Below are 17,604 nucleotides of genomic sequence, written 5' to 3'. Positions count from 1 at the left end.
TGTGCATGTTTTTGTGGTTTGAAAGCTGGCTAACAAGGTTTCTTCGTCAATAACGAGCACGACTTCATGAATGTTTAAAAAAAAAAAAATCCACAGCTTAGGAAATAACATTTAATTCCTGAAGTTTTTTAATTAGCAATCACATCTGCTTTTCAAATTCCTGTCTCTGATATCACTAAAGTGTTATTTTTCGACAAGTTTGCAAGAAAGCTGTCAATGGAATATTTCAGCTTTCTGTCTGTGGAAGTATTTTCCATAAGTTTTATTTTCTCAATTCAGCATCAGTCTCTATTTCTTTAAAAAAAATTCTTGATGGTAGTTGAAATATTCTTACTGCGTCGGGTAAATTCTTCCAGTTCATTCAGGGGAGAAAAAAAAATCCAGTCAATTAATGCTCAAAAAGGCTTTAACAGCCTAATTACTCGAACTGCGCACACGCTGGCCTTTCCAGTGTGACCACGCTAGCTGAGAGTGAATGACTTCCAGTGCATGAGCTGGAAAATGTGTTCCCGAGTGTCGCAAACACATTTTTATGTTTTTTTTCTCTTATCAAACAAGTGCCCCAAGCAGCGATCTGCTTCTCATTCTATTCTCATTCTATACCTTAGTACAACTTGGTCCTCGATCAGTTCACCTCAAACACCAAAGGTTGATCAGAAACTTCCAGCTGGTATCTGGTCGGAATTCAGGATGTATTGGTGCTTCTGCCGTTTTCTCGGCTGGCTGCCCAATAGGGGCGAGGAGAAGCCTTGTGACCATCCAAGTGGAATTCTATGAATATCTGGTTGGCCATTGGGACACATACCACCTCTCTCACACACACACACACACACACACACACACACACACACACACACACACACACACACACACACACACAAACAGCCATGCCTCCTACCACCCTCTGTCCACTCTGTGACCCTCATAAATGTTATAGTCAGTCATAAACACAGGCACTGTGTCTATAAGTAATTCTAGACTATCAAAATCCCACCAAGTTCGACAAGCTGAATTCACATTTGTTGCCACATAAATAAAAGCTTCCGGGTTTCCTCTTCTTCTGCCTTCCTTCCTTCTTTCCTTTGTCTTTCCTAAACTCTTCTTTCCTTCCTGTCCTCTTTATTTCCACTTCCACATCTTCTTTGCTACTTCTAACTTCGTCTCTGTTAATTTCTGCGTTGTTCTTGCCCTGTTCCAACCCCCGTGTTTACTTACACACACACACACACACACACACACACACACACACACACACACACAGGACTGGTTCATGACAGATATTAAAGCATGTGGTTGACCCCAGAGCTTGCACCCCTACTTCCTTGTCCATCAGCCCCTCCCTACATCTCCATCACACACACACACACACACACACACACACACTCTGCCATCCAGCCATCCTGCCCCCACTGTCACACACGTTATTACCATATATATGGAAGACAGGCAAGTGCTGTGGCCTGTGGTGGAGGAGAAGCAGGGAGTCGTAATGGCCTCCCCAGTCCAGCGGGAGTGGCTGACTGGGGAGTGGACCAAGGCGGACCCCGACAGTCTCCATAGAGGAAAAATCGCAGACTGACCACAGAGCTGTTCACAAACATTAGATAAGTGCTTTGGAGAGTTTTCTTTCTTGATTTCTTCTTTCTCTTTTCTTTCTTTCTTCCTCTTTCTCTCTTTCAGGCTGACCACTGAGGTGCTCTCACTGATTCCCCTTAACACTCTTTCTCTCTCTGGTCAAGTGACATGTATATTTCAGTGGTGTGCTCTCCCTGTGGCTCTATCTCAGGTCTCTAGTCATTTAAAGGCCCACTGCCCGCCTCTGCTCACAGCTGTTTGGACTCAGGCTCACACTGCTTAAGTGCTTTACCCTCTGGTGATACACGGACAAACACACATACATTAAAAAAAAAAAAGCACACATGCACACACAGGTGTAGAGCTAGGCACCAACTAGAACCTACACACACACACACACACGGTCAAATCACTGCAGCTGCAATTACATGCAGCTTTCTTATATGCAAGAGTGGATCTTCAGATGCATACAGACCCACACAATGTTGTTTCAATGCTTCACACGTAACCCGGTTGCTTCAATACTGCATCCCTATTTGAGACTATTTGATTGTGTAGTAATATGTTTTCTGCACATTGCTTATTTATCCTTTTAATGGCGATGTGCATTATCAGTGGGTACAGAATTCCCTTTGTGAAACCTTGATAGCCTCGTACAGTGCTTCTTAAAGTGCATTCAGGAGACCCTCAGGGGTCTACAGTAATTTGCTATAACTCATAATACTGTGCTTCATTATTTAAGAGGGCATATATGAAAATCATTTACTCAAATAATAGAAGTATATTGTGTTCAATATTCCTGCCCGTTTTATCTTCAAAACTCCTGCATGATTGGAGTCAGATAGAAAATCCACAAATCAACAAGTTAATTTGAGTGTGTGCCACACAGGAAACTATGACAGTGTAATTAATATCTGAACAGTCACTTATAGCTGGAAGGGAAGAAAGAGATGCGGAAGAGAGGAGAGATGCAGAGATGAAGAGTGAAAGGCACATTTAAGGGTCTTGTCCTTAGCACCCACCCCACACACACACACACACACACCCCTCTACACCTACACACACGCACGCAGGCCTGACTGGGATAAACTGTAGTGACACACACACTTGTCCTGTTAATTGAACCGTCAGCTCCTGCGATAAGATGCAGAACCCTGATGTCGCTTTCACATGTCGGCATCCACAGAAGTGAAATACAGCCCACACACACACACACACACACACACACACACACACACACACACACACACACACACACACACAGGAACACACACACTTTTATACGTGTTATCTCTCCCCTTCTGCTTCTCCTCTGTCTCTCTGTGTCCCTCTGGCTCTCACTGTCACTCTGCATGTTTTCGGTCTCAAAGCTGGAGACTGTTTCATCAGCCAAGAGAGACACAAAAGCAATTGTATTAATTCAAGATTCCAAGCCTTTCAGAGGCTTTAGAGGCCTCTCACACACACAAACACACACACACTGTCATGAGATTTAGAGCTTGTTGAACAATGTCTTACAGTGACACACGCACACACTCGTGCACGCGCGGACAAATACACACACACACACACACAAACAAGTCGGTCCAAGCCTCTCAGCTCCACTGTCTAAACTAATTCCTCCACACTGGCATAATGCAGGTTGGCCACCTTCCCACCACAGGATTTGGCTTGGCGCGAAGGGAAACTCCCCCAATCCACTGTACAAGAGGCATAGGCATTATCTATTTGTAATAAATATTCAAACACGTTCCCAGCCAAAGCCCACCATAATGTGGGTCAGGATTGAGAAGATCCTCCTCAGTTTTCTCCTTTCTCTCCTCATCTTCTCCAGCCCATTGTCTCACTGAAGGCATCTTTGGGGGGTCCTCCATCTATTTAGAAAGCCCTCACCCCCAACCCACCCCACCCCTCCTAATGAAGGACAATCCGGTTAGGCCTCATTGCGTGCACACACACTCACGCACATGCATGAACACGTACACATGTAGGGAGGCTTAATTGGAAAGGCTTAATTGAGTTGTGAGGGGCTCATAAGGCTTAGTAAGACTCAAGGAGTGGGAATCAGGGAAAGTCGGCCTTAATGAGTGAATATACCACACACATACACACAACAGTTTCTCTTTTCCACTGTATGCCAGTTTCTACTTTGCCTAAGCAGCAATTAGACTAATGACCAGAAAATAAGGACAAATAATGTCTCTATTCTCTCTGCTGTAAGGCTTAAATTTTGCTACACCTGTAATGGCAAAATTTCTCTTTTATCCTGTTTTCCAAAGTATACACAAGATGAATGTTGTGAAACAACCAAGGAAACTGTATTTGTAGGCCTCATTTTGACTCTGTTGTGCGCCTTTAGCTGGCTGACCCGTTAAGCCGTCCATCCTCTCATGTTGTGTCTGGCTTTTAATTGTGGAGTTTTAATTACACAGAGTGGTTTGTGTACATCTGGCCCCTCTGCGATCCAATTCTTCCTTCCTGTCATGTGACCTTCTAAGGGTCCTCCTGATTGGATTAGGTCATCAGCAGGGGTGATGTTGCCATGACAGTTAACATGATAACAGTGGTGGTCCACATGGCGATTTACTTAAGGAGCGCTGCCTGTTGTGTTGAGGATGTTGCTGTGTGCCGAGCAACACAGTGATAGATGGATGAGGGAATTTAATCGAATCAAAGAATTTAGGAATACTTTACGTTTTTTTTAGTGTCTGGATTTCCGATTTCATGCGGGGCGCTCAGAAGATGGTACAGAACAATTCAATTCAATTTTATTTATATAGCGCCAAATCACAACAAAAGTTGCCTCAAGGCGCTTCATGGATACAGAGAAAAACCCAACAATCATATGACCCCCTATGAGCAAGCACTTTGGCGACAGTGGGAAGGAAAAACTCCCTTTTAACAGGAAGAAACCTCCAGCAGAACCAGGCTCAGGGAGGGGCGGGGCCATCTGCTGCGACCGGTTGGGGTGAGAGAAAGAAGACAGGATAAAAGACATGCTGTGGAAGAGAGACAGAGGTTAATAACAGATATGATTCAATGCAGAGAGGTCTGTTAACACATAGTGAGTGAGAAAGGTGACTGGAAAGGAAAAACTCAATGCATCATGGGAATCCCCCGGCAGCCTATGTCTATTGCAGCATAACTAAGGGAGGATTCAGGGTCAACAAATGGATCCTTACTGTGTTACACGTCAAGCATGTAAATCTTTTGGAGTAAACACTTTTTTTTTTTCTCCAAAAATGGTCTCTGTTTCCAATAGAAGGTGATCATCATTTATTTGTTGTCAAATATCTTTGGGGTGTCACAACACCACAAGCCACTTAACAGCACGCACCATTTTGATTTCACTCACGAAATGTGCAGCGGCTACGAGCAGCCACATGATAGCGATCACAGTCAACCTCCCCCAACAGCTGCTTCTTGTACGCATGTCGTTCTCTGTCATTTTAACCATGTTTTAGTTTTTATGTTTTGTGTTATTAACCTTAATGACCCATCAACACACATTAGCAAAATGCTATCATTTTTATGGGACAACTAAGTTTCCCTTTAAGGAAGATAAAGTTATTCTATTTCAGCTCGGACATATTTTCTAAAAAGTTAAAATAGCGAAATAAAATTTGAGGCTTTGGTCTAAAAATAAAAATCAGATTGAGAAAAATTATTTTAGCTCCATTAATTCCTATTAATTGAAGGCTATCTTACGAGCGCCCCCTTCTGCTCCTCTGGTTTAATTGCAGCCCAGGTTTGTGCAGTACGAGTAATAGGAAGTGGAGGGATTCTGTTTATCTCTGATAAATATGGTTAACAAAATGGACCTCAAAAACCAGCTGCTTTAAGAATCGTATTGATTGTTTGTTAGGTGCTATGGGTGCGTTTTTGGGTGAGGCAGAAAGGGCTTCTTTGCTTTTCCCCACACACATGCATGTTCCCGACCATGAAGGTCCCCCGTTTCTAATGGACCAAGTGCACATTGAAGTGACAGACAGCCCTCTGTTCAGTGTCTTAAGACTCTCACACCTCTAAAGACTGTCTGAGGGAGGTGTTTTTCTCTGTGAAAGACTGTAGTTTTACGAATGAGTTCAAGGTGTTTCTCGTCCTCGTGTGTTTGGTTGTTTTTAGCATGTGAAGTACCATAGTGCATGTTTGCCGGAGCCTGCATGTGGAGTGTGCACGTGCATGAACTGCCTTGTTTGAAGGTCGAGTTTGCTGTGACAGGAAGTCGGTTATTTTGCATGTGAATGTCAGTGGTTCGCACCAAAATATGCAAATATTTATTTTTGTATGTGCCGTTATTTTTATGTTTTATCTTTTCGCTTATTACGAGCTGTTTGGAAAGGGGCAGTGGCATGCACCTTGTGATTCGTCCCGCCCGGGCTTGCCTCAGATTGCTGTGCATGGGCTCCCGTTTGATTAGCACACCTCCATTGAAAGTGGTCTCGGTGAGGGGAGGGCGAGGGTGGGCCCCGCGCCTCCCGCTTCCAAATTCCTTCGGTGGTCACAGCAGGCGAAACTGTGCTGTTTTGGTTTTTGCAGGACAGTGAGGGTGCACAGCCACTGAACCTGTCGGCCAAGCCTAAGGCATCCGAGAGCAAGTCACCCAACTCCCCCCCAACTTCCCCACAGGTGCCGGCTGCTGCTGCTGCTGCGAACAAGCTGGACCCCACTTCCATGAAGCACAGCGTTGCCCCCTCCAGCATTGGAGGACCACCGACCAGAATCAGCTCAATTGGTAAGTGGATTTAAATGCTCACACATTCACAGCACACACACACAAAAAACAATCACAGCAGTTTGCACTGTGCTGATGTCATACTCCTGCAAAGCTAGACACCTACATAGATGTAAAATAGTTAAACCTATACCAAAATATCTGTTTTCTTGGACTGAGGGGCAACTGGTACTCCAGTTTCCACATTGATTGGGACAGGTGCTGAACTCACTACAGGTATGTTTACACAGGATTACACAGACCAGCTAAGCCATTTTATCTGGCCAAAAGTTGGGTATTCAGTGTTTAGAACAAAGTAGTTTGGTTGTGCATGTTTATTATTTAAACCACATACTTGTTCATAGGTTGATGGACCAAAAATAAACATTAACTCATCAAATTTGTATTTAACAAAATGATATAGTGCTTTACAGGAAGACTCCAAAAAAGAACAAAAGAAAACCACAAGTGATAAAAACATCCCAGGATCATAAAATAAACAAACAAATCACGAGAAAACGTGATAAGAAAAAAGTGTCACAATGTCCAACTTTCATTAAAAAAAATCTTTTCTGAATAAAGAATGTATCATGAGATTCACCAGAGTGGTGATTCAGAGGGACTGCTGCACAGTTTGGGAGCTCTGATGGCAAATCCATTCAGTCCATCCATCCTTAGTTTACAGGAAGAAACCTCAAAATAACCAGCAGAGCCTCGTTCAGTGATGTTAGTGAATGCCCCAGAATATACCGTTGGCTTGATAAGCCTTCGATGTAATTTGTAGCAAAGCCATTTAAAGTATAGGAAATGTAACTTATAGCCATGTTTTGGTGTCCCTGATCTAAACAATGAATTCTTTTCCTGCCAATAAGCTGTCAGTGGATGTTTACCACAGTTCCATAAGCACTTATATATTTCAATGCTCTCCTGTGAAAGGTGCTTGGAAGTTGTTACCACAACGACAATAAACTTCTTTTAGAAAAACAGTTATAGCTCTGATGACAAGAATAGCGTTCTTCTCGCAGTGGTGCCATTGTTGCGAGTGCCAGTACCATAATCAGACCCGGCCATATGCACACGTACAAAATATGACATAAATGAATCACTATTTTGTACTCTTAATCCATTTTTCACGCACCACTGATAGTTCAAATATTACACATATGTAACGGGCTATAATTAGTGTGTTTGTGCTGTTCTTCCATGTCGCTATTTGCCCGCGGGGCTGCTTCATTGTTATGTGTTTATTAGTGACTGAAAGAGACAGAGGAGTGAGGGAAAGGAGGTAAGGGGGGGGGGGGGGGGAGAGAGAGAGAGATGAGGATTAGCACTTTTTTTCCCCTCCATGCAACTAAGCGGGGGAATAATAAAGAGAGGAGTGCATGACAGACAGGAGGTATCACCAATGAGATTAGACAAGCCTCTTACATGAGCCGGGACAGCGCAAACACCCAGCATTAATGACACAATGACAGCACACGCACTCAAACATTCACTCAGACGCACACAAAGGCTCTTACACACACTCGCACAGAAACACAATCCCAGCACCACCACCTCCTCCTCCTGTGCAATAGGCAGTTTTTCTGACTTCCCGGCTAATCTCACTGTTTTTCAACAAATCGGCGGATTTAATATCAGATTAGTGGATTTTCAGTCCCAGATGTTTTTTGTTCAGAAAAATGGATTACAGTGTTTAAAGTTTGTGTGTGATCCCTGTTGAATTATTTGAGCGTGGGGACGAGTGTGTCAGATCCCAGTTATGTTGCAGCTCATGGTCCCATCTGTTGCCACTGAGTTTAGCCGGTCGCCGGAGCGTTTGCTATTACAACTCACAGCCGCATTGGGATTCCTGTTACGTAGTTTATCGGGGATGGAAGGAGCAGACCAATTGGGATGGAGTCGAGAAGTGGTTGTTTTGATGTGGAAGCGAGTTGTTTGTCAGGATGGTGCAGATTATGTCTGCCTTTTTCAGGTTATTTGAATTCAGTCATCTGCTCTCAGGTCAACTCTTTAAGACTATAGAAATCATAAAATGAGCTTTTTTTCTTTCTCTGCTCCACCATATTCCTGTGGGATATGCTGTTTTTATTTTTACATCGCTATCTGAAAGCTTGTTCCGTGTTATTTTGCTGCTTCCCGAACAAAAATGAATCAGAACAATCTCGAGCACAAACAGCTAAAAATTAAACAAAAGTACTTTTTACATGTTGGAGCTAATAATCAAATACAGTTCAACACGAAAAAGTTTGGAGAAAGTCGACTTTTTTTTCTTTAAGGCTTCAATATGCGTGAGTTTGGATTTGTCTGTTGCTCATATCCGCCCTACTGTCCTGCTTCCTTTCAAATTCTGACACCTATCAAGCTTGAGGCATGTGTCTTCTTTCCGCCTCTTCGTCTGTCTGTCCATCTCCTCATTTCAAACTGAACTGAAGTGCTGTCAGCTCCTGTAACTTCTACCACGATCACACATTCGTCTCTGTCGCTGTCATAAAGCGCTGCAGCTCCCCCTGACCTCTTGCATGAGGTTTTTTTTTTTTTTGTGTGTGTGGTCTAAAATGTATCACACTTGTCTGTAGAGATTTCAGAAAAAAGTTGACCGAGGGAGCAAGACCCCCTCCAACCCCACCCCTCTATCTGGGTCACATCTACTTGTCTGGATGTCTGGCATTGCAGTCAGTTTAGGCGACGAACACGATTGTAGGCACGAAAAAAACCCCATTTTTGACTCCAGATTAAAATTGACCGCCACCCAGTTCCATCACCCTCTGTCTTCTTCCTCTTCCATCCCCTCCCAACCCTGCTGCCCCTTACCCTTTTTTTCTCTTTTCTTTTCTTTCTTTTTTTTTTTTCCACATCCAGATTTTCCGGTTATGACTTCTGTAAGAGTTCACAGCTCTGTCATTACCAATCTGAAGCTGGTAATCTGGCCTGAGATGGCATTAGCGGTGCGGATTAGCGCAGATAAAGGCCTCATAAGCCAGCCGGGGCTCTTTGTTAAGAACCTACCCGACTGATAGGGAGAGGCGATAGCAGTGCACACAGAGCAGATGCCTCATCAGAAGCTAAGCTGCAGAAATAATACGAGTAATAGGCAGTGAGAAGGAGTGGGGAGATCTGATCTTTGCGGAGCAGATGTTCACAACTGGGAAAATTAGCAGGACTTTTTAGCTGTAATAAGAGTGTGGCCACCTCTCTTCAAAGCAGGACTGTGAGGGCTCAGATGAAAAGAGTCACAGCCGTCAGATGTGCGAAAGTGAGTTTTAATGTCGTTTAAAGGATATTGAGTGGTTTAGAGTGGCTGTGTGTGTGTATTTAAGGCTGATGGCAGGTGGGAGGTGGTGGGCAGCTTGCAACAAGGCTACCTAGGGGCGCTCTCTGACTCACATCCACAGCTCAACAGTCAAATGGTCAGTTTGTGTGAGTGTGCGAGTCTACACACAGAGAGAGGCATACACAGATGCTCTGGCAAAGTCCCCTCATCAAGTGTATGTTAATGTCTTTACCTCACGGTTCAGAAGAAGATTTATTCTGCATGAAAAACCTCCTGCCAGGTTCCTAAAAATAAACAAGCACACGCTCAAGACATATTAATTTTCCCGTCCGAGCTCAACTGTTAAAGCAAAATGCTATTCAGTGTTTTTCTTGTAAAGGAAATAAAGGAGATGAAGATGCTCAACATGAGTCCCACCTACATATTCACTCACTAATGATTATCCACATTAATTGATTGTCCTCTGCGTGTGTGTTTGTGTGCGTGTGTCTCCGTCTCTTGCCGTCTTTGCGCCTCAGCAGACTTGTTGTCGTCGCTGTCTTCGACAGCCTACCTGAACGACCACGAGGCGGTGACCAAGGCCTTCGCCGAGGCTCGGCAGATGAAGGAGCAGCTGAAGAGAGAGCAGCAGGTGCTGGATGCCAAGGTGGCAGCCGTCAGCAACCTCAGCCTCAACAACGGCCGCTCAGACAAGGTAAAGCACTTAAAATTGCATCTACGTAACAGAACATGATGGGCTTTATTTTACTTCTTCATTTTGTTAATGGTTTTTTTTTTTTTGGGTCACACTAAATCAAAGTTATGACCTCATTTCTATGGCAAAGTGTTCAGTTAAGTTAAAAGTGTATGTGGATTCTTACAAATAAATACACATTTTTAAACCAGGAAAAAAATTAAAAATCTGAATTGTTGGGACTGAACACATACTGTAAATCCACCCGACTCTCCAAAGTCATCACAAGCTGTACCGTCTCATTGTCAGCGTGTAATAATTTGTCGTGCCATATGCCATCCTCGCTGCACTATGTAGGAGGTAAATCGGTGTACAATGCTCTCGCTGAAATGTGTTGAAGCTAAACAGGGCCAGATAAGGTAAAACCAGAGGCATCTCAGAGGTAATGAGTGTGTCTGTAAGGCGCACTGCAGGGCTGTGTGTGAGTGTGTGTGTGTGGCAGAGCAGAGCGTCAAGGAGACGGTAATGTGAAATGACGGCGCCGGCTCCTCGGCAGCGTGGCCAAATTGTGGTTATTTGTTAAACACATTGGGAGTCAGCTGGTGCACACACACGCACAAACACACACTCGGGTGCATACATGCAGGGTAACAGCGTGCTGGAAGCATCTGCACTGCTGACATTCAACAGCTCTATCCCTCTCTTTCTTTCTCCTTTTTGTTTTTTTTACTTTGATGTGACACATTTCAAAGTGTCTAACCCACACTGATCTCTGCATTGTACACAGATAGTAACATACTGCATTACACATGACTATAACCAGTGAGAACTGGAAATATGATAATTATACCAGTGAGTAAGGGAACGTATTTTACGGTTTGTTCCTTACGTGGAGACATTTAGGTGCTTAAACACTGACATTTTTCATGTCTCGTTAGATCAGTTCAAGTTCCTGTTATTATAAGTTTTTTATATCGGTTGTACTGTGGAATCATATAATAATTACTTATTAATAATAATGGGAGAATTGTTGAAAGAAATTCTTATTTCTGTTTTACATTTCTTTTTTTTTTGACATGCAATCCTGTTACTATAAAACATTTTTAGTTTCGGCACTGGGAATATTTTTTTGTAAGTCATAACTCGTTTGCATCCTCACACGCTCACCTTGACTCCTGTTCCCTTTGGCTTTGTGTGAAACAGGCGAGCTCCCGCCGTTCACATACAACAGTGTCATCCATGACACACACACAGGATTAGTTTTGTCGCTACTTTGTGTCTTGGCTCCAGTGTCAGCCATTCAATCCACGTTTCTCATGTACTATACTGGGGTTTAATGTCAGACTAGGCTGTCATCCACTCGGTCTGCCTGTTCATCTCCATCTCTGCCTCACACACACACACACACACGGCATAAAACCGTTCGAAACAGCACATTTAATCTTATGATCTAAAAGTAAGAAGCACACTTTGTGCTCTTATCTTTTTTTTGTGGAAGGAGGTTTGAATGAGGCTTTCATTTGTGCGAAATGAGGAAGGTTCTTTAAATACTTCTGATTTGCATGCAGAATGGCTGGATAATTCCAACCCATTGGCAGGTTATTGAGCGTTTATAAAAACATACAAAATTCCAAATAAAATACTTTTTAAAAGGCTTGCGAAAACATGTTTCGCTGCGCGCCTCTGGCTTTTATTCTCCCGCTTCCCTTCCTGTCTTTTTAGCAGTATTTATTCCAATCTGGGGAGGAAATTATCGCTAACAATTAAACTCTATTGGACTAAAAACAGAGAAAATGCATTTCATTATCATTCTGCCCTCCCTCCATCTAGCCAGCCAGCTCGCCAGGGTCACATGTAAATGGAGAGGGACACTTTTTGGAAGGTTGTTTTAGAAGACGACAGTGTTTTGGGTAGCGCTCCTAATCGTATAATTAAACTGTAAAACGCTCGCGCTGGTGCGCTTCTGTGTACGTGTGTGCGAGCGTGTGTGCTCGTCTGCAGTCAAGTTCTAGCGCAGAGTGTGCCGGCTGCTTGCATTAAGCATGTAAATGCTCAGTAAATCAGCCTTTTATTGGTTGTAATAAATACCCAGGGGGCCGTGCGGCGTGGCCTCGCTCTCGTCTGTGCTGCACTCTCTCGTTCTCTCTCTCTCTAATGCGTCGACCCTTGGGGGCCTCTGCAAGAGAGAGGCAAGCCGCAGCACTCCACTCTCGCAGGTGGCTGCCAGGAGTTGCCACACACACAAGCCCACTCACACAATCCATTGTACACACAGAATATGCAGTGTACACACAAAGCGGCAAACATCCAGATAGGAGTAAATGTAATCAACATTCTTGCACATGCAAACAATACACACAGATGTGTGTTCAAACATGCGGGCATAACGCACTCAAACAATTTGATGCTTCCACAAACTGACACTGAAATGAACCAAAACACAAACTGCCTTTCTACTTAAATTACAACCGTCATTTGTCTGCAGCCTCTGTATTGATAGAAAAACGATAAATAAACAGATTTGTTTCAGATCAAAGGCGAGTATGAGGAATATTCCTGAATTTCTCATCTCTCGACAGAGAGTCGGCTTCTCCGGTCACTGAAACTGTGACACATTTAAACATTAGACAGTCGTTGCTTTTCATAGTTATGAAATCAGAGACAGAGAGTCAGTCACAAGAATGACTTGTTGTGGGTGCAAAAGGAAATTGTTCGGCATCACTGCAGGTTTGTGGTTTCATTCATTCACATATTCCCTGACTCAGTCACTGACCGACTGCAACTGTGAACTGTTTGTGTTGTTTAGGACAAAGCTGCCTTGGAGAGTCTGAGTCAACAGCTGAAGCAGCAGGCCGAGAACAAGTTCAGCCACGCCATGCTGGACTTCACCATGAGTGGAGACTCTGACGGTAGGGAAACAGACACACACACACACACAGTTTATGCATGGAGTCACTAAACTGAGAAAAAGGCTGTGAGTGTTGATGAACGATGACAAGAAGATGAAAGTCTTCCAGGGCTGGTACCGTATATCTGCCAAATATTTATATTAACTGATATCAGCCTGCCTGCAAATGAGGTCATGTTTACCAATTTGCTGTTTATCTGTTTCACCACGATATTTCGCTCACTGATTGTTCCACGACAGAGTAATGAAGATTTGAAAGACTTTTAATGATATCAATAATTTTCATAATTAAGTTTTTTGTTTTTTGTTTTTCCTGAATAAAAGAGAAAATAACCGTTACCTTTCTATGAACTTGAGCATACAGAGTAAAACTCTGTGTAGTCGCTGTCCTCCCAAACGTGTGATCAGTGAGTCAGTCAGACTTTTTTATAATATGAGAAAAATGATTTTTATGATATTTATTTAGCTTAATGAGCAACAGATTTTTCTCGCCCATGAAAAAAAATTCCCAGCATTTTAGCTCGTCTAATGAACAAAACTTGTCCAGTTTTCTGTATACGTTTGACACCCTGGTTCCCTTCCCCAGGCTCTCCCAGCGTGTCAGACTCCAGGATATTCCGAGAGTCTCGGGGTCGTAGCAGCAGCGAGCCGCACATCAAAAGGCCGATGAACGCTTTCATGGTCTGGGCCAAGGACGAGAGGCGAAAGATCCTCCAGGCCTTCCCCGACATGCACAACTCCAACATCAGCAAGATCCTTGGTAAAAATCACACACCTACACTCGCACGGTGTGAATGACAAGTGGCTTTGCTCCACCCTCTCATGTGAATAACCCTAGAGAAAGGAAGAGCGGTGTGAGTTGTATTTTCCACTTTCTTAAACACACACTCGCACACATACACTAATTGTGATTTCCTTACAAGCAGTGGCATTGTGTAAGTGCTGTTAATGAACGGTTAGGGAGAGCACAGCTTCGACAAATGATGATATAATTCATTATGCATTAAACAAGCAGCGCGAGGCCGCCTGACATTTCCCCCAGACCGCCGGGATCGGCCCTGACATTTTAAAGAGCTCCTAAGCGTTTTATAACACAGGGAAATCTGGTTTTAATAAGCCTCCTCTCTCTCCCTCTCCCTCCCTCCCTCTCTCTCGATTGCTAACAGATCGCAGAAAACAGAGAGAGAAAGACCGAGAGAGCGAACAGCCGAGCGCTGACAGCTTTTAACCATTAAACATACAGTAGTCAAGTGCAAATTCAGACCAGATATGAAACACACAGGGGGAAGACATACTCAAGATTACACCCACACACACATGCAGGGCGCTGATGCTGCAAGCAGAAACTGAGCTGAGAGATGACAGCAGGTTAAGTGAAGTCCTCATTAGCTGAGATGAGTACCTGTCGTCCCCGCTGCTCCCCTCATTAACCTCCTTTAGCGCTCTATGCGTTCTCTTTCCGGGTGAAACGTCCAACATTATCTCAGCGGCGCTCACAGTGCAGCGACATCGATGCCAGCTTTTCATTATCGTTCATCTCTGTGCTGTTATTTGTCGTCTTGCTCTATGATCACATTTCACAGTTTTACACGTTTCCTCCCTTAGACAAAAGCTCTCTTTGGAAACCCCCCATCTGCCTGTTTTTATTTTATTTTTTCCAAAGACACGCAGCCATCCCTAACAATACATGCTCTGTGTGTGCAGGCTCACGCTGGAAAGCCATGACCAACCTGGAGAAGCAGCCGTACTACGAGGAGCAGGCTCGGCTCAGCAAGCAGCACCTGGAAAAATACCCCGACTACAAGTACAAGCCACGGCCCAAACGCACCTGCCTGGTGGACGGCAAGAAGCTGCGCATCGGCGAGTACAAGGCCATCATGAGGTCCCGCAGGCAGGAAATGAGACAGTACTTCAGTGTGGGGTGAGTGGGTTGGCTTTCTTTGTTTGTTGGTTGTTTTTTCTCCAGTAAGAAAACAGGGATTAACAATTACTTTTTTTTGGTTTGACTTTGTACTTCATATTTTAAACGAGTTACTGTTTATTTTTCTTTGTTTTCCTGTCACATCAAATGCCTAAAAAAAAAATCAATCAATCTTTCAGTTTTTAATGAATTACTAACAAAAAAAAGATCGCAGCAGAAATTTGGAGAAAGCAAGTCAGCGCATAATTGCATAGTTTCCTTTTGTTGTTTGCGGCCTACCTGCAGCGAGGCCCGCCCCTCACCTTAACAAATTGAATTTTGTGTCGGAACAGGCGTGACAACAAGATGCTGAATTAGTTATAAACAGAAGCAGGAGGTGTTCTCCTTTAGTGTGATTTAAATTTCCTATTTTCAGTGTTTTTAAATACAGTCCTTTAAAAAATAATAATAATAATAATATCAGAAATTAAACTACAGGATGCAGGCTTACTTTTCTCACAAGGGGTCACAGTGAGTGTTATGAGATAATAAGCACAAAATGCACAGTTTTGTTTGGATGTTTTTTTTGGATATTACCTTTGATTTGATTTTTTGATTTTTTGATTTTCCTAAATCATGAGTCAAGAGAAGCAACAGCTACAGTTTTATATGCTTTATATGGTTTTATCCACTCAGAATTGAACCCTATGGTTGCCCATAGGAAGATTTTGTTTGTCCCTTTACAGTTGTATTAATGTTATTAATTTTATATGCTTAGATCCTGTATTTTGAAACTAAAGGCTGTTGAAAAAACAACAACAAAAAACTACAACAACTCTCTCGATGAATCAAACCATTGTTCCAAAAATCTTATGAGAGAAATAAATCAGTTTTGTCTTCCTGCATGAAACATAAACCATTATTTGAATAAACATACCTCTCTGCTAATAACAATATTATTAGCAGAGAGTAAAAATTACAAATGTGGCTTTTTTCTGTTGTGCGTACATGGCGAAGCCATTTGCATTAAAGTTTGGCCATATACTTAAGTGACCACACATGCACATGGATATCCAGATGTGTAAGGTATGGATGTAGAATCCAAACATTACAGACTGAATGCAGTTTAATTCTTTTTTCTTCTCTGAAAAAAAGAAACATTTGTTCTAAAAAACACATCAGGATAAATCATGCGTTCTGTGTGGGTCAGGCCATGAGGTTTCATCCACATCAAGTGCAGTATTGTGTTTAGAAAGTAAGAGCTGTTTCTGAGTGTTTAGCTGAGAACACGCACTCAGGTTATAAACACGCTGACTGTAAATGTCAGAGGTTTCAGACGTGATGCTTTAAGAATCACTGTTGGTGCTTGAGAAAAGACTGAAGACGTCAAACTGTCAGTTTTCTCTCAATTCCAGTTTTAATGAGAAGTTAAGCTAACAGCACACAGGCTGTAGGTTTATATTTACCACACAGATATGAAAGGGATTTAGTTTTTCCCCATTTGTGTAATAATTTTCTTAATGGCTCAAAGAGAGAGAGTCACCATTCAGGGAGGGATCTCAACATTTATGTGATTTCAAAAGTGTTGCGAGCGCTGCATTTAATGTGCTGACAGCCTTCTTCCTCTGTGCGTGCAGGCAGCAGGGTCAGCTGCCGTTGTCCTCTGCAGGCGTCGTTTACCCAGGTGCCCTATCCATGGCGGGGATGCCCTCACCCCAGATGCCCTCAGAGCACTCGAGCATGTCCAGCAGCCCCGAGCCCAACGCCAACCACCACCAGAACCCCAGCATGCCTGGCCTCAAGGGGGAGGAGCCGCGAATCAAGGAGGAGGAGCTCAGGCTAGACGACAGCAATGGCGACGTGTACGACGACTTTGACTACGAGGACGAAGATGGCGACTACGCCAGCGATAACGAGAACCATATCACCCAATAGGACGGCATCAGCACCGCCTGCTTTTTGTGTTTTGTTTTGTTTTTTTGTAAGCCAATCACCGCTGGTTAATCTCACAAAATCCCCACCAATCAGGAAGAAACCTTTCACTTTTGCCAATCGCTTTGGAACCAGTTTCACCCCCCCCCCCCCGACTAACATGGACTCTTCTAATAGAGCCAGATCCACTCCCCTCCCCTTCCTCTCCCCCCGGAGTCCTGATACCAGCATCTTTTGATCAATCAACCGAAGCACAGGACCTGTCACTCACACTGACTGTTACACACTGACTGGAGGAAGAGACGACCAAGGCAGTTCTGAAGCTCGCTGAGGAATACCCACATAGTACTGCAGGTGTTAGAGTGTAATGCCACGAGTGAAGAGAAAGCAACATGGCTCTCAGAAAGCAACCTTTTAGTCCCGTTTGTTGAAGAAAAACTGAAAAACAGAGGACCTGTCAAAGGCTAACATGACACTTTAAGATGGCGGACCTGTTTATTATCAAGAGACATTTTTAAAAATAAAACAGCTTTTTTTGTTCTTTGGTTCTATAATATTCTCACTCAGGTACACGGTGCCAATAAGTGGCTTGTGAATGTGATTTGTTGTTTTTGTGCTACAAGTTTGA

The 17,604-nt window shown here is 43.4% G+C and overlaps 1 protein-coding gene across 12 annotated transcripts in view; it reads left to right on the top strand.

Annotated features, from left to right (window-relative positions):
• Positions 1 to 17,129, top strand: part of sox5 (SRY-box transcription factor 5) — a 245,049-nt gene extending 227,920 nt beyond the window's left edge. For 8 of the 12 annotated variants that reach the window (XM_026147895.1, XM_026147894.1, XM_026147889.1 and 5 more), the window contains 6 exons: positions 6,115 to 6,310; positions 10,082 to 10,257; positions 13,043 to 13,145; positions 13,731 to 13,904; positions 14,849 to 15,065; positions 16,682 to 17,129. In XM_026147895.1, coding sequence (XP_026003680.1) covers positions 6,115 to 6,310; positions 10,082 to 10,257; positions 13,043 to 13,145; positions 13,731 to 13,904; positions 14,849 to 15,065; positions 16,682 to 16,979 — 1,164 coding nt within the window. In that variant the 3' untranslated portion in view covers positions 16,980 to 17,129. The remainder of the gene's footprint in view (positions 1 to 6,114; positions 6,311 to 10,081; positions 10,258 to 13,042; positions 13,146 to 13,730; positions 13,905 to 14,848; positions 15,066 to 16,681) is intronic. The other 4 variants (XM_026147893.1, XM_026147892.1, XM_026147886.1 and 1 more) reach the window with 4 other exon arrangements.
• The last annotated feature ends 475 nt before the right edge of the window (positions 17,130 to 17,604 follow it).

This window comes from Astatotilapia calliptera, chromosome 17 (assembly GCF_900246225.1).
Source record: "Astatotilapia calliptera chromosome 17, fAstCal1.2, whole genome shotgun sequence".
Lineage (NCBI taxonomy): Eukaryota > Metazoa > Chordata > Actinopteri > Cichliformes > Cichlidae > Astatotilapia > Astatotilapia calliptera.
Note: the sequence above shows the minus strand (reverse complement) of the source record. Positions and strands in the feature narration are given on the sequence as shown.